Source organism: Varanus komodoensis, unplaced genomic scaffold (assembly GCF_004798865.1).
Source record: "Varanus komodoensis strain SLA01 unplaced genomic scaffold, ASM479886v1 scaffold41, whole genome shotgun sequence".
NCBI classification, from domain to species: domain Eukaryota; kingdom Metazoa; phylum Chordata; class Lepidosauria; order Squamata; family Varanidae; genus Varanus; species Varanus komodoensis.
The window spans coordinates 6,639,115-6,662,131 of NW_025335954.1; the positions used below are offsets into that span (position 1 = coordinate 6,639,115).

The window sequence follows — 23,017 nt, forward strand, 5'->3', positions numbered from 1 at the left end:
ACGATCGTGCTGGGTGGGGGGAGATGGCCACGATCTTTGTTGTTCTTTGTCACTTTGCTTCAAATTTTTGTGAGTTAAAAAATAAATAGTTGCTGAACAGATTAACCTTATTTACATTGACCCTTATGGGGCAATTTGACTTGGCTCATGACCAATTTGGATCACAACCAGAGTCCTGGAACAGATTAAGTTTGTGAGCCAAGGTACCACTGTAGAAGGGCCCAGGTCCAACTACTGACACCATTTGAAAAGATCAGATAGCAGACACAGGACCGCTGCCTGAGACCTTGGAGAGCTGCTGCCAGAGAAGACAGTACTGAACTAGAAGGACTAGAAATCATCTGACCTACCATAATCCATCTTTCTGTGTTCCTTTGAATGGTATCCATATTTGGGCTGCTCTTTATCACCCACCGCCATTTTACCTGCACAGAATCTCACTTCTCTTTCTATTCACCCATTTCTCCTTCCCCACAGGAGAAAGGTTTTTCTTTTGCCTTCTTTATAACCTGTGTACCTTAGAACTCTGTTGATACTATAACAATAGCCTTTTCTGATTGCTGTATGCAAAGCATCCCAGCATATGTACATCATCTTACCAGTGAGATACTCTTATGGTATGTTTTCTTAGAATGAAATAGCATAGCAACAGCCTTGCAATCTGCCACTTCCCCGTTCAACTGAGGCGAGCAGCCTTTTTTCCCAGGTGCCACTGAACATGGTACAGATGGAATTTTGTCCACCTCCCCAGAGGCTTTATGAAAACATTATAAAGTTACTTTAGCAGGCCAGTTAGTGCTTCCTGTTTTCTAACAGAACCCATCAGTTAGCTAGCTGTACGCATGGCTCATTATCATGCAAGTGGCAAGAAAAGAATCTGCAACATGGGCAAACAAGACAGGATAACTGAACATAAGAAATGTTCTTTTTCGTGGTCTCTGTGCATCACACATAATGGGGGCTGTGCCTGCGCAGTGCCTGTTGCTGGGTAGAATACAAAAGCTTTAACGGATTTTGGCAGGAACTCTGCACCCCTCCCCCACAGTGCTATATAGGGCAGAGCACCCGCCATTTTCCTCAGTCTTCTTTCGACCGCTGATTGCACTGCCTCGAGTTGTTCGTTATCGTTCATATCTCTTTACTATAATCACTTTTTTTCTCTTCCTTTCCCAGTTAAGATAATCCAGGTTTTATTACCCTTACCTTTCCCTAGTTAAACACTTTCTCCTTTTCTTGCTAAAATCTTAAAAAAAAAAAGTTAAAATTACTTCTTGTCTTCACTATCTTCCTCCTCGATGACTCAGTGCATGGCTTTTCGAAAGTGATCCAAATGCGGGGCCAAAATGTCCCCAATGGACCTGCATGAACTTTGTCTCCTGTGCCTGGGAGAGGGGCACCACACTGACAAATGCGACCTTTGCCAGGCTTTCACCAAGCAAGCCCAGAAAAATCGGGAAAATCAGCTGAGGAAGATCCTTTGGGATTGAGCCCTGATAGTCTCCGATGAGCTTGCTGCCCAGGCTGCTCCAGCTGGCCCCTCCATTGTGAGCTCCCCTCATCCACCATCTGAGGGAGCTGCTTCCAGGGAGACCATTCGCTCCTCCCATTCCTCCTCACTCAAACAAAAGAAGAGGAAACACACCAGCCAAGGGGATCTGTCGGTCTCGAAGAACTCTAAGAAGGACAAGACCGATAAGGCCAGGTGCAACCACCATAAGCCTGCCCAGGAACTGTGCCAAGACTCAGGTTCGACTGCTCCATTGGTCCAGATGACCTCATCAGTCCCAATGCCTTCAACACCGACACCACAGGCTTTGATGCAGGTTATGCCACCTGGATCCCCTCAGGGGGTCACGTCACTGGCTCCTACGGCATTGGATCCCCCTGAGCCCATTGTTCATGGATCAATGTCCAATGGGGAAATCCAAGACTCGCCTCCATGGTCGATACCGAGCCATCAACCGGCTTGCTCTCCGACGCCGATGCCATCATCGTCCGAGGCCTTTCCCACCACCAACCCTGCACTTTGGATCAGCCCGCCAGGAGCTGAGTTCCGATGCCTTACAAGGGCCCCGAACCACCCCGACCCTACTGCTGCAGCTATCCGCCTCCGTATGGCTACTATCCCATGCCACTGGAGCATGTTCACCGATCCCATCCTACCAGGTCCGAAGCACCTTCCACTTCGGCACCCGTGACTTTCCATCCTCCTCCATCTCCAGTCCAGTCATCCTCCAGCCCTCCATACTTTACGATTCAGACTCCAAGGACTCGAACCAATTCTCTACATCTCCTGATGCGGTCATCTCCACTCAGGGACCCGGGTCCCCTGAAGAGTCTTACGCCACCATGAGCCGCCTTACACAGTCCCTGGAGATTGAAGTCGAGCATCGGCCAAGCACCAACAAAGACAACTTTTATGACATCGTTTGTAAAGAACAATCCTCCTCCATATCCATCCCGCTCATCGCCACCCTTCAGGAGGCTATGGAGGATACTTGGGCACTCCCTAGCCAACCTCACCCGACATCCAGGAGGTACTAGTCAATGTATAAGGTTCAGGGACATGACATTACATTCCTCTTGAGACACCCGAAACCCAATTCGATTGTGGTTGAGTCTTCTCAGGGATGAGACAACAGAGAACACTCAACCCCTAGAGACAAAGAAGACAGGAAGATAGACCTGATGGCACGATGCATCTAGGCAGCCATGGGGCTGGGTCTCCGGATCTCAAATTACAAAGCAATGATGGCCAGATATCAGTACTTCCTGATGCAATGGCTGGAATCCATCACCTCTACTATTCCGGAGCAACAGCGCAACCTGGCCCGTGTTTTCATCCGGGAAGCCATGCAGCTCTCCATCCAACAGCTGACCATGGCCCACCATCATGTTGATTGCGACTCCCGCACACTCGTTGGATCCATTGCCCTCTGTCAACACGCCTGGCTACGTTCCTGCAGTTTCCCTGATGAGACGAAGAGCCTGATCGAGGGAATTCCCTTTGACGTTTCCAGTCTTTTCCATGACTGCACGGATCATAAGCTCAAGCACATCTACAATGCTCGAGCTACCGCTCAGAAGATGGAAATTCTGAATTCTAACCATCGTAAGTGGCCCCAGTCTCGCTATCCTCGGTACCAGCCCCTACCATCACTACCAACCACGCCTGCAATACCAACCACGCCAGCAGCACAACTGGGGCCAACTGGCCGCACGAAACCAAGGCTGCCGCCGCCAACTCACCAACAAGCGGTAGCGTTGATGGGCTGTGCGAGCTGATCTTCTCTCTCCTCTTCCACCCTCCCCCCCCCCGCTTTCGGGGACCGGCTGCAAAGCCAACTCCCCATTTGGGAGTCCATCACATCTGATAAGTGGGTACTTTCTATCATTGAGAATGGATATAAGATCGAGTTCAGCACCGTGCCCCCCTCAGGACCGATACGATATACCTCCCCGTCGGAGGTCCTCAGAGATGAGGTATCCCAACTACTCCGCAAAGGAGCAATTTGTCGAATCTCCCGTTCCGAGGGGCTTCATGGCTTCTATTCCAGATACTTTATGGTCCCGAAATGGGACGGTGGTCTACGCCCCATGCTTGATCTGTGGGGCGTCAATACATTCATTACAACTAAAAAAATTCACGTGACCACCCTACAAAATATCCTCCCCTTACTAAAGAGAGAAGATTGGTTTGCATCCTTAGATTTAAAAGATGCTTATTTTTATATCAGCATCCACCCATCTCACAGGCGGCTTCTCCGCTTCATGGTTGGATCTGATATCTTTGAATATAACGTTCTTCCTTTTGGGCTCACTACAGCTCCAAGAGTTTTTACAAAATGCATGGCGCTCGTCTGCACCCACCTTCCCCTACAAGGCGTACAAATTTACCCCTACTTAGACGATTGGCTTATTGTCTCCTCCTCTCAAGACCAACTCCTTTCAGCCATCGACACTACATGTACTCTACTGGATGACCTCGGATATACATTAATGCCAAAAAATCCTGTCTCACTCCTTCACAGGTCATTGAATTCATTGGGGCGTGTCTCGATTCCATTCAGGCAAAAGCGTTCCTCCCACGGGCTCAAATGGAGAACCTTTGCTCCTCCGCCAGATGCGTCCAGGAGGACGAACAAACCCCAGCATTGTCCATCCAGAGGCTCCTTGGGCACATGGCTTTGAGAATTACAGTTGTTTCGAACGCCAGACTCTGGATGCGGCCGCTTCAGCTGTGGTTCAACAGTGTATTCCAGCCACATCGCGACTCCCCGAGGCAGCCACTTCTACCTCCTGCCTCGGTTTGTCAGGCTCTGTCTTGGTGGACGAACAAAGACAGTCTCACAGTAGGCATTCCGTTCCACCAACAACAGCCTTCGGTATCGCTCCATACTGACGCTTCCCTTATGGGCTGGGGAGCACATTGCACCAACCTCCATACCAAAGGCACCCGGCAGGGTCATAAAAAGACTGAGCACATCAATTTTCTCGAACTGCTGGTGGTGTTCAAAGTGCTGCGTTCCTTCAAGCCCACCCTTTGGAACCAGTTGGTGCAGATAGCCTCTGACAACGTTGTCACCATTTTTTTGCATAAATAAACAGGGCGGCACGAGATCGGTACCACTGGCCCATCTGGCTCTACAGATTTGGGACTGGTGCATCCCCAGAGGGATCACCTTGCTTGTGATCCATCTGGTGGGGGTGGACAACGAGGAGGCGGACATCCTCAGCAGGAAGATGTCATCGACCCACGAGTGGGAGTTGGACAACCGCATTTGCAGGGACCTTTTCTCTCGTTGGGGCACCCCGTTCTTGGACCTGTTTGCCACGGCTACCAATTCGAAATGCCGGACCTACTGCTCCTGGGCAGGAATGGGCCCAAACTCGCGGGGCAATGCCAGGATGGTGAGTTGGTTGGATTCATTCCTCTATGCATTCCCTCCAATCCCGTTAATTACACCTACTCTGGAGAAGGCTGCCCGTGACAAAGTACAGGGCATTCTCATCACACCATGGTGGCTGCGCCAGCCTTGGTTCCTGACCATCCTCAACCTCTCCCACTGAATGTTTTTCCGTCTACTGTGGGTCCCTCACCTGCTCACGCGGGGTGGGGGGCGATCCTCCATCCCGATCTCGATTCCCTCAACCTCACCACGTGGCTCCTTCACTGACTGCTTACGGTCACTTATCTTCATCCCTGGAAAGCTCATTGGTCCCGATCGCCGCTGCTCATCCGCCGGTACCGGAACCACAGTCAGTACCTAGCGAGCTGCTTCAAACCATTTCCGTCCTGACTTCCCTGCAGTTGGAGATCACCTTCATACTGCAATCCGCCCTACGACCATCCACCCGCCGGTCGTACGAGGCTAAGTCTCTGCCTTTGTGGAGACCAATCACTTCCCTCCTAACTCTGCTTTCATCAACAATATCCTCTCCTTCCTGCTCTCCCTACACCAAGATGGCCTTCAACCCAGCTCAATTAGAGTGTACATTGCAGTGATTTCCCATTTTTGGGGCCCTTTATCCGGATCCTCAGTGTTTTCTCACATGCTCATCCGTCGCTTCCTCAAAGGACTACAGAATCTCCAGCCACCAACCTGGCCTTCGGTACCGACCTGGAGTCTGTCGGTGGTACTCCAGACTCTCACCAGAGCCCCCTTCGAACCGTTGGTGACAAATGACCTGAGACTGTTATCGTGGAAGACTGCCTTCCTCATCGCTATTCCGCAAGGAGAGCAAGCGAACTCTCTGCCCTTCGCATAGATCCACCTTATCTTAATTTTCATAAGAAAAAGGTTGTCCTACATACCGACTTGGCATTCCTACCTAAGGTCGCTACAGCCTTTCATGTCAATCAGGACATCGTCCTCCCAGCGTTCTTCCCCGCTCCTTCCACCCCGATAAAGAAATCCCTCCACTCTCTCGATGTACGCCGATGCCTAGCCTTTTATCGGTCCCACACCGGGAGCTTCAGAAAGACCAAGCGCCTTTTCGTTAAATACTCTGAACCCAACAAAGACGCTACCATCTCCTCCCAAAGGCTTTCAAAGTGGATCACTCAAACTATCGAACTGGTGTACCAGTTAGACAAGCTGGACCTCCCAGTCGCCTGCAAGGGGCACTCTACCAGAGCTGTGGCTGCCTCCTCGACTTTTTCAATGGGCATCCCGCTGCCAGACATTTGCAAGGCAGCGACATGGACAACTCCTTGCACCTTCACTAAACATTACAAACTCGATGTTCGGGCCAGACAGGACTGTTCCTTTGGCCGGGCTGTCCTCTCTTCGATTCTTCTCTGACAACACCGACCCACCTCTGGTTGGTCAGCTTGCTAATCACCCATAATGTGTGATGCACAGAGACCACGAAGAAGAAAGGCAGATTGCTTACCTGTAACTGTCATTCTTCGAGTGGTCATCTGTGCATTCACACAACCCGCCCACCAGCCCCACTCGGTGTTGGAGGATGAGACAGCAGACTCTCCCTAATGACTCCTCAAGTCGACCACGCTCTCCACTAGGGGGTGATCTGATGGTCTCCATAGACTGGGGAAAATGGCGGGTGCTCTGCCCTATATAGCACCGCGGGGGAGGGGTGCAGAGTTCTCACCAAAATCCGTTAAAGTTTTTGTATTTTACCCGGCTACAGGCACTGCGTGGGCGCAACACCCATTATGTGTGAATGCACAGATGACCACTCGAAGAATGACAGTTACTGGTGAGCAACCTGCCTTTCCTTATATTGAATCTGGTTATTGGTCTGTCTAGTCCTTTAGATTATTCTGCTTTGATTGGCAGTAGCTGTGCGAGGCATAAAGGCAGAAGTCTTTGCTAGCCCCGCTTCTAGAGGTTGTTGTAATGGATGTGGCACAATTGAACTAGGAGCCTTATGGATGTGGTCAAGTGCACTACTACTCAGCTATATCTCTCCAAATGATTATTTGCAAAGTACAGTTCAAGGTTCCACCAGGCTTCTGAGCATACAAAGCTTCTTCCATGCACAAGCTGTTCTGTTCCCTTTTGTCACGTCCTAAGTGCAGTATACTGTAGTTTCACTTTCATTTTTACTGCTTGCCATTCTCTCCTCACGTTTAGCTTCTTGTACAGATTTATTCCACTCCCAACAATCTTCTATTCATTGAATTTTTTGAAAGTTAGCACTTAAGAGGTAAGGGGTTGATTCTGTGTACATAGATTTGCAAAGGAACAATGGGATTAAGGGCTTTTCTCAATTCTTTATGTTTGTTTTATAACATTTTTGCTGTAAAGATGAGACATGTGATCTCTGGAGGCACAAATTCATAGTTTTGAGAACTGTAAAAAAATTATCTGTGGTAAGAACTTCTAGAAAGAAAAACTGCCCAATAATCTTACAGAAACCTCTGGAAAAGCATGACTGTGAATGAATTGATGGAATTCATTTACCAAAAAATTAAACATTCCATGGATATAAGCCTCATGCTACATATTTAAAAACTAATACTTATTTCATGATGAATAAGCTTTGGACTATCATATATCTTAAATACAAAACTACCTTTAGATAGATGTTTCCTCAAAAAGTATATTATTATAAAATTAATATTTGTGATTCTAATAAAAATTATTTTTATTTTTAAAAAATCATTGATTTTTATCCATCCTGGTGAGAATCATATCGGAAGTAAAGATCCAAGGTTGGGAACCAGTATGCTAGACTTAGGCTCTGCAAAAAGCCATTCCCATATTCTCCAAGGGAACCAGCTTATGTTGGTAGTAATGTTGATACTTCCAGCAACAATGAACCCAGTTCCTTGAACAGTGTCATAGTTTCACTGTGACCATATTTGTTATGAATTTTTGGATGTTTGGATATAATATCTATACGCAGGACATTACTTGAATTTGCTGTTGTTTTCTGTTATAGATTCCAGCCAGGAATACACAGACTCCACTGGAATAGATTTGCATGAATTTTTAGTAAATACACTGAAGAAAAACCCAAGGTAGGTTTCAGTATAGCTGTATGGCAGATTTGCAAGTAGAGAAGGGAGGTGTTCCTCCAAGCTTGCATGGTTGAAGAATCAATACGGATGTAATATTCTGAGAGCTTTTGCTAATCAAATGCTTCATAAAAGCCTTGAATAAATATAATATAGTATTCACTGCTGAAATCTAGGGTATTGGTGTTGAGCTATTTGTGCTTTTCTACTAAGGCAAGGGTGAACAACTTGTTGCCCCCCAGAAGTTTTGGTCTGCAACATCCATCCGCCCAAGCCAGCATAGCCAGTGCAGGTCAACTGGAAATAGCCAGCTTCAGGGTTTAAAGGTTGGGGCTAAGCAGCTAGTGGGTTGCTTAACTCAAAAGATGAGCAAATTGTTGTGAAGCATGAACTGAGAGTTCCCAGTCTGTCCATTGCTTCAGTTTGGTGCATGTATGTATTCCCCTCTCCATGGCCTTGGGCGCAGAATGGCAAATGTAACACCTGGACTGAGTGAGCTGGCTCACTGGGCCTTGGCAACATGTCGGCCATGTGTCGGTGTCAGCCAACTATAGCTGCAGTGGGGCAGCATCTCAGAAGGGTCCACTGCTGCTTCTTGTCTTAGAACTTCCTTTTTAGCCCCCACCCCCGTGTTCTGCTCAGTGCCTACATGGCTGTGTTGGGAAATCACTGCTTAATTTCCTATGATGCTGTGGAGCAATCCTTCGTGGAGGTTACTGAGGGAAATTACAAAGGGGACTCCCAAACCCAGCGTACTGGCACTGGTTGGAGTGTGGCTGCTTCTGCTGTCATGTCATCCCACCAGTGCCAGTTCATCAACATAGGAGGAAGACCACCAGAGCGCACTTGGTTGAAGGCTCTCTCAAACCTGGAGCTGCCCCTCTAAGTGAATTCTTAGACCATGAATCAAGATTAAATAGGATCTTGGTCTGAAAATATACTGTGGTATGTATGGTCTAAAACTGCTACAGGATATCTAATACCTGAAGGATTCTTATATCCATCTATTATATAAACCTTATGGAAATCTCCCATCTGGATTTAGAGATGTAAAATTTCCAGAAATTCTGAAACCATGAAAAAAACCCTTTCCTGGCTTTTTATGGGTGGGTGGGTAGGCTGCAAATTTGGGAAAAATTGAGAAACAAGCAATGCTTAGTAGTTTCTTTTAAGATCTTTACAGATCTAAATCACCTTATTGCATTAGGATAGGGCTTCCCCAGCTTGATGCCTTCTGGATATTTTGGATTTCAGTTCCCACCAGCCCCAAGCAGCATAGCCAGTGGTCAGCGAAGTCTGGTATTGTAGACCAAAACATTTGGAGAATTTCAGGTTGGAGAGAGATGCTTTGTTCCTGAAGTCATACTATATATAATTTGGTTTGCTCATAAAATTATATTTATTTTTTAAGTAAGCATAGTAAATTTAGTATACTGAAAATGAAACTTAATATACTTTAAAATGTAAACTGTACTCTGAAATTTAGGGTCCAGTCTTACAGCCTGCTGACATTATCTGGAAGGCATTATTGGGAGCCCCAGCTCTCCAAGGCTTTGTGACCTCTAGGCACAGAAAACCTGCCCTACCCTACCCCATAGCTGGTGCAGAAAGAGCTGAACCAACTGACTCTCTGAGATGGTAGCTCAGCCCTGGAAAGCAGCAAAAGGACTGTGCCATGAGTTGGGGAGAGGAGAAAGCTGGGACTGACAGTTTATTTCCTGTCCAGCGCTGCAGCCTCCTTCCCTCCCACTCAGTGATGCTTCATTTAGATGGTCCGGGATGTTTTGATGAAATGCAAGGTGTAAGGTGCAGCAGTGGTGAAGATTGCTGCCACTGCACCTCTCCCCATGCATTGGATGCAAGTAAGTCTCCAAGTTTGGAGTTTTAGATACAGCTAGGACTGAGGTTGCAGGATTGTGCCCTTAATGTCCCATGCATGGCCCATGCTCATAAAATTATGAGCAAACCAAGATATAAATATTTTCGGTTCCTAATGAATGTCTCACAAGAGGAAACATTTATAAAGTAATTCCTGAAACAGCATAAGCATCCTAGGGGCCAGAAGAAGCAGAATGAAGTAGAAGCAGAGGAACACTGTTGTACAGCATTTGTTCCTATTTGTAAGAAATTTTAGAGAAATTCTTCATCCTGTTACTCTTTGGAGCTAAGGAAAATTTGGAAGGAAAAGCTGCCAGTGTTTAATTTAGATAGGAAAGACTAAGCTTAAGAATGGGAAACAACCACATGTAATTTAAGAACCATTAAGCAATCTCAACCTGTTATTTGAAGAGTGACATTTTATTCACTTTTATAAAGACTTTCCATTAATGAACAACTTGGGTTTTTGGGGGTTAATTTCAACATGTTCAACATTTTGTGTTTAGTGGCAGTGTCAGTCCTATGCCTATCCCACAGGAACCAGGCTACTGAATTTCTTTTAGGTAGGGTTTATTCTAGAGGCAGAAGTCAAAGGGTTTTATAGGTGAGACAGCATTCCTTACTGGCAAACTCTGATTGAGAACTTCATTAAAAATGGAGGTAGCAAGTTGTGTAGACCCAAACCTCAAAGCTAATTTTACAAAAACAAAAAGGGAAATATAGATGGGGTAACTCACTGTTTTCATCACATCTGATAACAGTGGTGAGGCAAGCTGCAGTCTCTGTTTTGCATGTTTAAAGTTTAGCTTAGAGCTATATTAACACACTACTGTGATATCTAACTAGAACAAGTCTAAGTCCATAAATGTGACATCTTCTAGCTGTCAAGAACACACATTTGCATTAATTTGCTCACATGCTGGAAAACTGGGCATGATATGGAGCATCTCTAAATGTTTGTCAGTAATGGAGACATTAACTTCAATAAGGAATGGAAATGGGGGAAAAGCTATGTGGGGAGTCTTATGGAGAGTATAAAAATACTTTGTTTCATTATTTCCAGAAATCTTGAATCTTTCTATAAGGGTGTTCTTAGAAATAATTTTGGGGCAGATAAGTCTGGATAACAATATATAAACCACTTGTCTTCAATTGTAGAAGAAATCCAAAGCTTTCCCGTTTTCAGTGGAAAAAATGGTTGGACACAAAAATATGAAGAAACAGTTTACCTTGCCATTTTTTCTGTTTGCTTTTCTGGCCTTTCACATCTCTGTCCAGTTACTGGTCTATATTTGTTTAGCTTCAGCTACTGTGCATCATCCACTAGAGCGTACTTGAAAACTATGAAAACTTGGACTTGCGAACATTAGAGTAGTTATGGTATTGTGGACTAACAAAGCAGATAGATTAATATACTGAACACGAAAATGGGAAAAAGAAAAATAATTGGCCAGGAAAAAGCCTTAATAGCTCTAAAATCCCTCATATAAATAGCATCCCAGTACCTCTCCATAAAGTACCTCCTGCTTTTTAAGGAGTAAACAACATTAAAACTGAATGTCAGGCATTGAGTATGTTCTCATGTACTGTTTCTCTTTAATAATATAGACTTCTTGAGAACCCATGGGGTTTTATGCTCCTAGAAGCATAATCACTGTGCAGAAATGAATCCACTTGAACAAAAACTAGCTACATCTGTTTTGTAACTGTCAGTGCAGAACAGTAGAGATGCCTTAATTGTTGATTTGTCTTGAACTTAGGATGAAGTTAAGGAATTAATCAGCAGATTTTCAAAGATACTTGTACAGCCGTTGATACTCTGAATGTTTTTTCCCCTTTCCCTTCTTTTCTCCCTGTTTTTCTTAACAGGGATAGGATGATGCTGCTAAAGTTAGAACAAGAGATCCTGGAATTTATTAATGATAACAAGTAAGTAATGTGCCGGCTTGTAAGTAGTCAGACAGACATGTGAGGGCTGCCTCATAGAAGGTCTAGCTAGCAGCCCTGTACTCTCTTTCATAATTAGCTGTGATACTATAGGTCTTGAGAAGAACTATACAGTACAGAGAATGTACAACTGCCCATGTTTCTTCTTCCTCATCTATTCCCTGTTGTGGTATCCTACTTTATATTAAGATTACTGGACATTACTGGAAAAGTGGGAAGGAAAAGTGCTGCACTGCTACTTTGATGGCAGCTCCATATTCTCTGTATTATTTGGTTCTACTCTCACTTGGAAGCCCCTCCCTAAGTTCCTTGAAATCAGAATTCCAAGATTGAAACTGGGCTTTCATACATACCAGAAACATGCTTATTGCCAGTGAGGTACAGCTCTTTCCAAATGGTCCAGTGCATCTGTTGCAAGGAGATAAGTTACTTTATCATGCTTTGCTACCCACAACAAGCTTACTCATGCTTTAGTGGGGACAGAGTGCAAGCTTGCAGGTAGGGGATTGCCCACTTGCCTTTCCCACAAGATCTCTTACACATTCATTTACTTTAACTGCATGCAGATGTTTAAAAGCTGTACACAGCAGGAAGTAAGGATGATAGCCACTTGGATGCTGTTTACATTTGCACAGAGGCCTGCACAGTTTTAGATCAGCCTTCCCAGCCAACAGTGAGGAAAGATCCATACACATTGATTTTGTTAAGTGTGATGCATGAACTTCAGGCCCAAGAGTTGGTGCTGAGAACCATAGCTGAGTGGCAGAGCACATGTTTTGCATGCAAAGGTCCCAAGTTAGTTCCTGGCATCTCCAACCTAGCTAGCAGGTTGGGGTAGGTTTTTGCCAGCCTGAAACTTGAGAGAGCTGCTGTGACTCAAACAAATGGTGGGATAGATGGTCAGTGGTCTGCTCCAGCATCAAACAGCTTCACATATTTTATGTTGCGGAGTTTCATTCTTCTTGTATGTAGGATTTGAAAGTCTGAATAGTGTCTTTGTATTTTTGGAGACTGGGTGATCCATAGGCCTTGCATGTTCAATAACTGGTAAGACCAAAAGAACCAATAAGGTAGAAGAACTGTTTGACACAAAGGCTTTTTTGAACAAATGTGTAAACAGTTGGGGACATTTATTTATTATTTACTTTTAAATTTATATGCTTAAGTCCATAAGGATTGTGTGAAATATACTAAGCTTTAATTGAAAGCTAGAATCTGGTCCATGTTTTGGAAGACTTGTTTCCTCATTAGTCTAGATGTAGGGGTATATTGCTATGAAATTGGTCATCTGGTATCTGGAAAGTATCTCCATGACAGCTGAATGAAAGGATATTAGAGAAAGGACTTTCCATTTCAAATTAGTGTGAAGGGGATTCTGGTATGGTCACACTAAGAATGTCTTGGAGTCTATACTGACCTGCTCCTGTAGCTGTTTAGCAAACTGCAAGGCCAGGCTGAATTTCTCCTGAAGGAAGTTCCAGTTATGGCTAAGTGCAGACTTGTAGCCTACTTCCCGCTGTCTTTAGCAGGTGTCAATCTTCTGAAAGTCTGTATTATTTTTGGCAGTACTTAATATGTACCTTTAGTAGAGAAAGAACTGAAGATTATAGGTGAACTTGTGCTTGCTTGATGCTATGGAAAAAGGCAGCGATGTGAAAGGCAAAGATTTTTGCTGCATCCTTGGTGCCTAATTCTTTCTGTGGCATTTGTACACCTACAACAAAACATTGCCAAAGTATATTTTCTTCAGTTTCTAGTGTAGGGAAGAATGTAGTTGAATAATGAGGATTCATACACCAATGGAGATTTGCTACTTGCTACCATCTACATGTGATATTAAAAGGCACCAAATCTTGAAAAAAAATATTCAATTTAGCTTTTGTCTCCTAAAGTTGATAAGTGGTATTTTCTATGGTAAACTTATTCTATATCCTACCATGGTATAAATTGCAGATTTGTCCAAATTTTCAAGTCTCCAAAAGTTCTGCACAAGCATCCTTCAGTGTGCCAACTATTAAGTTTGTGTTATAGATCTGTAAGAATCTCCAGAAAAATGATTTAGGAATCTCACCAGTGAGGTGCATTGGACTAAATTGCTATCTGTAAGATTCATTTGATTCTAATCTGTGAGGGCTTATTGTTTTATCAAAATATCTCAGTGTTTCAACCCAAGACTCAACAATGAGGGGAGTCCAGAATTGTGCAGATCACTGCACATCCCCCCAAGAGGCTGAGCAACATATGCCAGTCTTACATTCTTCTGTCTTCTGATGATGTCTAAACACAGCCAGTGAATTTACACCATTCTGGGCTTTTCTGGTTCTTGAGTCTTGGGTTCTGAATGGTAAAAATAAAATGTTCCAGAGAAAATACGTTTGCTAAATAAATGTCTACTTTTAGTTTCAGGAGGTGCTGAAGATAGCATTCATACAAAAAGGTTGCTTAGATACTGCTTCTTTTCTCTGTGGTGTCCCTTCCATATATGTCCTATAGCAAAAGAACATTACTTTCCTAAAATTTATCATGCCCATTTGCAAACAATGAGAGAGTGTGCTGCACCTCACTGGTGGGTGCCCTTCTTTTAGATTCCCTGTGTAGCTAAGACTCGCATTCATTTCCGTAGACCCGTGGTTTGGGGCTGTGGCTTAAGAAATTGCAGTGCAGAATAAATCAGAGTATGCACTCTTCATTCTCTTTCATCATTTGCAGGAAATGGCTTATGTAAACGCAGGGTAGTCTCAACCTCCTCCTCCCCTTCAGAAAAGATTTAAACATGATTTATTCTGAGGATTAGGCTTTTGATTGAAAAGATCTAGTATATCATGACTTTGATTTTTTGTGTCTCATTCTCTGTTCTTTTCTTCCATCCCCTGCTCCTTTGATCTTTGCTGCTGTCAGCAATCAGTTCAAGAAGTTTCCCCAAATGACCTCATACCACAGAATGCTTTTACACCGGGTTGCCGCTTATTTTGGCATGGACCACAACGTAGACCAAACTGGGAAAGCCGTCATTATCAACAAGACCGGTAACACCAGAATGTAAGGCAAGAATGGGGTTTAGCCAGTCAGGGGTGAGGGAAAGGAACAATAATTTCAGTACTTAATAATTTACATGGCTCTTCAGACTGTTCAGAACTCTTCTATAAGTTATTTAAGTAATTCTTGCTGCAACTTTATATGAAGAGCAGGATTATCATCATCCATGTATTTCATATTCTGAATTAAACTAGAGAGAAAGCAGCCTGCCAAAGCTACCTTTTGAGTCCATGGCAGAAGTGAAACATGAATCATGGGCTTCTATAATCCTAACAGTTGAAAGGGGCTATTTAGGCCATCGCGTCCAACCCTTCTCAGTGTTGGAATCCAGTTTACAACATCTCTGCCAAAAGAGATCCACTTTGAGATCCATTGCTGGAGGTCTCCACTTTGAAGACCTCCAGCATTGGAGAGCCCACAGTTGCTCCATTGTCTGATTGTTCTTACTGTCAAGAGGTTTTCCCTAATATTTAGCTGAAATCTGCCTTCTAATAACTTAATCCCACTGCTTCTTGCTCTGCTTCTACCCTTTGCCATAGCCCTTTACCCTCTCCTCCAGTCCTTCAAACATGTGTTGCCCAGCTTCTGGGGCAGGAGTGGTGGTGAGAGGGAAGCATGAGCAACTGCTACCTGGTGGGTGGAGTTTGTGCCTGACTGGTGAGAGCCATGCAACCAACCCACTGTGGGTTTGTCACCTGGTTTCTTCTGTACCCTGCTATGGAGGAAGGGGGGCATTCAGTTTTCTTCCTGCCTTCTCCCCTCACCTTTTCATAGGATATTCTGGGGCCTTCCAAAACACCATTGAGAATATTGGCATCAATGCAGCCTTAGGTAATTTTTTTCAGTGATGGGGAGAAAGTGAAATTGGATGCAGGAGAGGCAGCATAATCTTCTTAAAACTGTTTTCCAGCTTAGTACCATGCATAAAAATCTCCTGCACACTCTTATAATGCCCCTGGGGAAGGCCAGTGTCATGATCCTTGTGGTAGGCAGCCTACAGCTCTGTCAAGGAGTGAAGTGGAGGGCACACATACTCAAGAACAAAGCCTCAGGGTAATCAAGCAACCTAGTAGTCAGGCATGTAAAATCAAGCATAGAGATGGGTGAGCTCCTTCCAGCTCACAGTGGACTAGTTCAGGAATGAGTCAAGTTATTCCTCCTCCTCTCCTCCTCCCATTGGGACATAGCTTAGTTAATTTTTGAACCAATTAACAGTTTTCCTTGGAAGCAGCACTTCAAGGCTGCACCTTCTGCAAAATAACAGACCGCTGCACACACATGTTAAATTGGGACTGGAGGGACAAAATATCTTTTTATGTGAGTGACTCTTGGGGCAAGGGACAGTTGAGTTTTGACCACCTAGAGCTATTTTACTAGGAGTACTCCTTTGAAGCAAGGCAGTGTTTTTACTGGTTTAATTTAAATCCAAATCAGAGAACAGTTTGGGACTTCTAATGTTGACTGGTTCTTTTAGGGGAAGAAAAACATTATTCAACCCCTGAAGCATGCTTCTTGGCCTGATCTGCGTTGCATAATTCTACCCAAGTAAAACAAAATTAACCTGCTTCAGTAAGTCATTGGACCATTATTGTGCAGTGCAGTGCAGTGCAGTACTGAGGTTTCCAGTTATGGGTCTTGTGTTTCCTTGGAGGCAGATTCGTTCATGCCAGAATATGTTTTGTGGGTAACTCAGCTTTTTAGCCATTTCCTTTTCTGTCCAGTTAATAGGGACCAAAAATGCATTCCCCTGCCACAGCAGTTCAGTCTCCTTGAGTTTTCACCACCCCACCTGATAAAAGATTGTTTGGATCTTCACAGCCCTGAACAGAGGTTCTCTGAGCACATCAAAGATGAGAAGAGCTCTGACTTTCCACAGAGATTTATCCTCAAGCGAGATGACACCAGCATTGATCGAGACGATAATCAGGTGAGAGACTGGAGTGTAACTGCATGCATGCTCTTTTGTGAGGAAGCGCAGTGGCAGTTTTCAGCCTTTTCTTTGCTTGGCTCTTTACCTACCTTGACTTTTAAGTGTGCTGTATTTTCTTTGCCTGATTTTTAGGTGCCACAAAATAATTTCTGCTGTAAACTTTCTGTGTCCTCTGTTTTGCCTTTCCTCAGTTCAGGCAGAGAATTGTATTTGTGCTTCACATATCAATGAAACACATGCTCCTTTCAAAACTATTTGTTTTACTTCTAATGAGGCTTTGAGCACATGCAGGGAATTCTGGTCCCTCCTGTATCACTTGATCCCATGAGAGATGACTGACCATTTACAAAATGTAAAAAGCTGTTCTGTGCCAAAGTCACTGTGGCAAGCACGGGGAAGAGGAAATATTTTTCACAAAGTTGCTCCTAATTAGCAGGCTTCTTGAGAGCAGTTATGCTCAGTATACATCACATTTGTGCATTGTAAGATCTATGTACTGCAGCCCACAAAATGCCTGACAGTCTCTCTGCCTTCCACTTTTACGACTTGTTGTTGCAAAAACAGGGTAAAATATATCAAATATATGATAGACCACATGCATCACAAGTCTCCTCTCAATACACACATACACCATGTAATCTCTGTGTTATGCGAACCCAGTGGAGGTTTGGATACAGATGCTGATAGAACAGCGGTTCTGTACTTTGCTCCTTCTACTTTCTCAAATATACAAAGGAAGAAAAGGAGTTTGCTGAGGTGTCCTACTAGTGTATAAGAAGCAATACACCATGGAATACTCTGGGAAATTCAGGGACTAGGAGGACTGTTTTCCATTTCAGTTGAATGTTTAGAAGCATCACATATTGCCTTAGATAAGCTCAAACTGTTGTTCAGCCAGCTCAGTGCTGTCTACTTGGTTTGGCAGTGGCTCTACAGGCTCCTGATCAGGCACAGAGGGGCCTTCCCATCCCCCCCGTGACCTGGTTCATTCACCTGGAGAGGTCACGGACTGATCCTGAGACCTGCTGCAGGCAAAGCACGTGCTCTGTTGCAAAGATATTGCACAGACATGCAGTCAGTGCAGATCTCACCTTGATCATTTGCCACTTCATTTATCATCACTAAAGGAAGTGAACAGGGCAGAAAATAGGGATCCACTTAACATGTCATCAAGATGGAACATGCAGCACAGAGTAGATAGAGCTTGGGGGTACCGTACTGTTTAAGTTATGGTCTTAGCCTTGGCCTTTGTTTGTGTAATTTGTCCTTTATAGACGGTCAACAAGTGAATGCATATGGAACAAGCCTTCCTCAACTGGTTGCCCTGCAGATGTTTGCGCTAAGACTCCCAGGATTAGAAATATAGAAACAGAGCAAGTCAGAAGGGCCTCCTGGGCCATCTAGTCTGACCTCCGGTACCAACCGGCTCCGCTCATGACATGCCCACCATGTGCATGTCCAGCCTATCTTTGAACACCCTCACCGATGGGGCCTCAGTGACCTCCCGTGGAAGCCCATTCCACACCCTCGGGGTCCTAACTGTCAGGAAGTGCTTCCTGGCATCTAAATGGAACCTTGGCTCCCTGATCTTTGCTCTGTTGGAGCACGTCCTGCCTTCCTCTGCAGGGGAGAACAGGTCTCTACCCATCTCCGTGTGACATCCCCTCACATACCTGTATGTCGCCAACATATCCCCTCTGAGTCTCCTCTTCTCCGGGCTGAAGAGACCCAGTTCCCTCAGTCTCGCCTCATCCCCCATCCCCTGCAAACCAGCCACCGACCTTGTGGCCATATGTTACACTGACTCTAACCTGGCTACATCCTTTCTGTAATGAAGGGCCCAAAACTGAGCACAATACTCCAGCTGTGGGCATACCAGAGTCGTATAGAGTGGTAGTAATACCTCTCTTGATCTAGAAGCCACACTTCTGGCTATGCAACCAAGGGTGGTATTCGCCCTCTTGACCGCCGCATCACACTGCTGACTCATGTTTAGCCTGCAGTCAACCAGCAGCCCGAGGTCCCTTTCACAAGTGCTGCTCTCCAGCCACTTGTCCCCTAACCTGTACTTACGACACCTATTCCTATGCCCCAAGTGCAAGACCTTGCACTTATCCACATTGAACGCCATCCTGTTGTCTCCTGCCCACTTCCATAGTCAAGATTCCTTGCTATTGTCTTATACTGACTGGGCTAATGGAAGTTTAAGCCCAAAACCTCAGGAAGGCATTAGGATAAGGAAGACTGGTGTAGAGTTGTTAGTTGCTTTCATTGAATTAATCAAAATTGACTTGATTACTACTTGGTAAGGGCCAAAGTTTGAGGCTGTTTTGGTGCTGGTGATCTACTGTAATAAGCAGTGGAGAATATATTACAATTGGTCTTCCCATCTAACAGGAAGAGAACCCTAGGTGTCCGAATGGAAACACGTGGGATTCTAACCCTGCATTTTCCTTGTAACTCCAGTACTGATGATGTTATTACTTTCTGTGATGTTATGCCTGCCTGCTGTGTGGATTGCATGTTTCAGAACAGTGGGAAATAATTGGTATCCAGTAGATGCGATGTTTAAAAGTGAAATAATTCCTATTCCTGTTCTTCAGCAGCAGTGACATTGTGCATGGTGTTTCCTGAATTAAATGCTTACAAAAGCTAGGGTGAGGTTTTAAATCCAGAAAGAAGTGCACCATGTTGTGTAGGTGTTACACCCCGGCGTGCTTACAATGTGCATAAATCAATTCCTCACTGCATACCTTTGCCTTGCTACTGTGATCCGTGCCTGGCGAGGTCTTAATAATGCTAAGTTCTGGTTGTCCATCTAGATCAGAATCCCGCTGCAGGATGGACGGAGGAGCAAATCCATAGAGGAGCGAGAAGAAGAGTATCAAAGGGTCAGAGAACGCATATTTGCACGAGAGGTGAGCATGGATACTTAAAAATTAATTCTGTTCCTACCTGGCATCTATGGTGTCCCATCCAGGTTGCTGAATATACCGAGGTCTGTTTAGCATTAGCAGTATTAAACCACTGAACCTTTAGGTGTTTCCAGATCACTCACTAGGACATGTCCTTGTATACACTTGTGAGTTACCATGAAATGTGTTTGGATTTTAAAGGCTACTTCTACCCCCATCCAGTCAGTGAAAATAGGTTTAAGAATCCAAGACTTTCTTGCCTTCTAATTTTGATTTATTTTAGATTTATATCCTGCCTTTTTCCTACAAAGGGCTCAAGCCAGCTTACATCATTCTCCTCCTCCATCCTATCCCCACAACAACCTGTGAGGTAGGTTGGGCTGAGAGTCTGTGACTGGCCCAAAGTCACCCATTTGGCTCCATGGCTGAGTCCTAGTCCCATGGTCTTAACCACTACACCACACTGGCTCTAATTTGAACTGTGGGTATTACTAGCCTGCTGAATAGAAGTCTGAAGCCCAGAAGATGTTCAACAGTCTATTTATTCATGCTTAAGCAATTTTGCGCTCAGTTAACATCTGAACTTCTAATTGATTTAAAGAAACAGATTCTTTTAAATGGTGAACATCCATGGTGGTTGGGCAAGAAGGAGGGAATTCATTTCAGACAATCTAGACTGAATAGATATCACTTAACTCACAGGATAATGAAGGGTGGGCTGGGGAATTTGAAGAATTTTCTGTTATATGGGAAGGATTGAGCCACAAGCAGATTGCACATATACAGTCAGGAAGGCTTGGCTGCTGCACTGAGATTTAGACCTCAGAAATCTGGACCTGGTTAAATTAGTTGACAAAAATTAGAAAAATCCAGTCATTTTTCCCCATTTTTCCCCTCTACAAGTTTTACACAGTTGTGCTCTTAAGCTTAAGATGGTCTCTACGTCACTTATGTAGTGCTGACACCATAGCAACTAAGCCAAGGGCAATCAAAATAGGTACCAGTCTTCTGCCAATCCTGGCTTATATTGACATCAGAGCAGGAAAGCCAATGGCCTTGCAGGGAAGTCCAGGCCAACAGGGGAGAGCAAGGGGAAAAGCAATAGGGATGAGGGAAGAACTGTTCAGACCAGGTATGTTAGACCAGGTATGGCTTTCCCCCAACTTTTAGGGAGAATCAGATGTCTCCCTTTTCTCTTGTAAGCAAGGATATCTTGAACTATGCTGCGTACCAAATTTCTTCACCTGCTTGAATGTATGGAATTTAACTCTTTTGGGGTACACTTTTGCCCTGTTTTGACTGATACATAAAAATATCCAGTGTCCAAAGTTCCTTAGAGAAACCAGTGCCTTGGTCTGCCTTTATATCAAATTGCAGATCTCCAGGTGATGTGAGGCCCAGTGAGCATACTTTCTTTCCATTCTGCAGTTGTCTGGCCATAGGAGGATTTTAGCAGATGCTGGATGCCTACTTCTAGGATCTTCAGATGCCCTTTTTGGTTAGGCTGAGAGAAATATTGTCTTACAAAATTTCTTCTTTTTGTTTCTGTTTCAAATCCTGTGGTTCTGTTTGCCGATAGTCGGGCCAGAATGGATTCCTGAATGACAGCAGGTTAGTACAGCTCATGCATGCTCCCTTCTATTCTTCAGTGTTTCTTAAGGGGGAGAATCTGTAACTGCATAACAATGCTTTTCTTTGATGTTAACCAACAGACTCTCCAAAGAAGGCTTTTCTTCTAGCTCTCACAAAAGGCGGCAGATCTTTAGGTACTTCTGTGTGATTTCTTGCATACATTTGTCTTGCGGAGCGAATTTGCACCATGCATGGCTGCTTGTGGAGTCCTTCAAGTTGTCATATCTTTTGCAACATCACTTTGTGTTATTTTCCCCTTCCACAATAAAATGAAAGCTAAACTCTTGCTTACTCAAGGATTTGACTTTATTGTTGTGGTGTCCAATAAATTCCACAATTTCAATGCAGGTAATTCCAGTCAGCATGTTGAGGATTGCAGAGTTACGGAGGCTTGGGCGAGGGGGCAAGAATCAGAAGCAAGACCTGAGGAATTTTCAGTTTGAATACAGCTGCCTCCATTCTTTTGAAGTGTCAGGAAAATACACTTTTTGTTCTCATGAAATAATAAAACTTTCTTTAACCTCTTGTGATGAGGTAGGTGTCAATAATATGGACTGTGCAAACTTTACACACATACACAGATCTTAAAAATGAATTTTGTAGGAGTAAAGAGAGGCAGTGAGCTATTGTACATGAAGCAGAGTGGTTTAGATGTCATTTTGAAAATAGGAGCTCAGTAGGGAGAAGTCTAACCCCACTACCAGTGCTGCAGACAGTGGCTTTTCAGTGGGGTAGGCACTTAAAAGGCATGAAAATTACTCCCTTGATTCCAAAGGGCAGACCAAAGTCTTTGAAAATAGTCTGCTTCTGTTGAACTGGAGGCCAGCTTATTTTCCTTACTCTGGAAAGGGATAAATCCCCCAAGACTGGAATTTAGGGTCAGAGTGGAGCTCTGGATATTATTTCAATTAATTTATATCCTGCTGTGTTTCCTCTTGTGAGGAACCTATGGTGTTTTATATAGCTCTCCATTCCATTTTATCCTCACAACAACAGCCCTGTAATGTAGGCTAGGTTGAAAAGTAGTGACTGGCCCAAAGTCTCATTTAGGACCATTAGCTGCAGTTTTATAAATCAAGTAAAAAATAAAAATAAATAGTGAATAGTGGATCCTGGATCTCCTGAATCCCAGTCCAAAGAGCTCTTTTTTATTGCTTTGCTTATTGATTGATTAACAACATTTGTATGCTGTGGGGTTTAACATCAAGAAGCATAAAAACAATGTAAATATACAATAAGGCATGCAATCGTAGAATCTGAACCAAATAAGTACAACAAATACCAAATTGGCAGTGAGCTCAAAGTTGAAGCATTTTTTAAAATGGAGTGGCCCAGACTACTTTTCATTTAAAAGGTCTGATTTATTTATTTAAAGCTTTTATGTGCCATCCTTCACTAAGTGCCTGTATTTAATAAAAAGGTCTTAATCCAGCACTAAAAACATGTCTCTGGGTATACCTCTCTGGTTCATTCTGTAACTGGGATGCCAGAATAAAACGTCACTTGGCCTGGTGGCCACCCAACTGACTTCATTTGAAAGAGACTGTTGGAGCAAGGCCTCTGGTTTACTTCTTTAGGCTTGGGTAGGTATACATGGAAGAATGCAGTCTTTCAGGTAGCCTCATCCAAAGCCTTTTAGGGCTTCTGAGGTTCAAACCTGCATTTTAAATGGGGCCCAGAAATGGACTGGGA

The 23,017-nt window shown here is 44.1% G+C and overlaps 1 protein-coding gene across 16 annotated transcripts in view; it reads left to right on the forward strand.

The window, feature by feature from the left end:
- Positions 1-23,017, forward strand: part of R3HDM2 (R3H domain containing 2) — a 168,177-nt gene that overhangs the window by 104,546 nt on the left and 40,614 nt on the right. For 12 of the 16 annotated variants that reach the window (XM_044443190.1, XM_044443189.1, XM_044443191.1 and 9 more), the window contains 7 exons: positions 7,912-7,990; positions 11,735-11,794; positions 14,711-14,851; positions 16,667-16,775; positions 19,601-19,696; positions 21,273-21,304; positions 21,406-21,459. In XM_044443190.1, coding sequence (XP_044299125.1) covers positions 7,912-7,990; positions 11,735-11,794; positions 14,711-14,851; positions 16,667-16,775; positions 19,601-19,696; positions 21,273-21,304; positions 21,406-21,459 — 571 coding nt within the window. The remainder of the gene's footprint in view (positions 1-7,911; positions 7,991-11,734; positions 11,795-14,710; positions 14,852-16,666; positions 16,776-19,600; positions 19,697-21,272; positions 21,305-21,405; positions 21,460-23,017) is intronic. The other 4 variants (XM_044443195.1, XM_044443199.1, XM_044443197.1 and 1 more) reach the window with 1 other exon arrangement.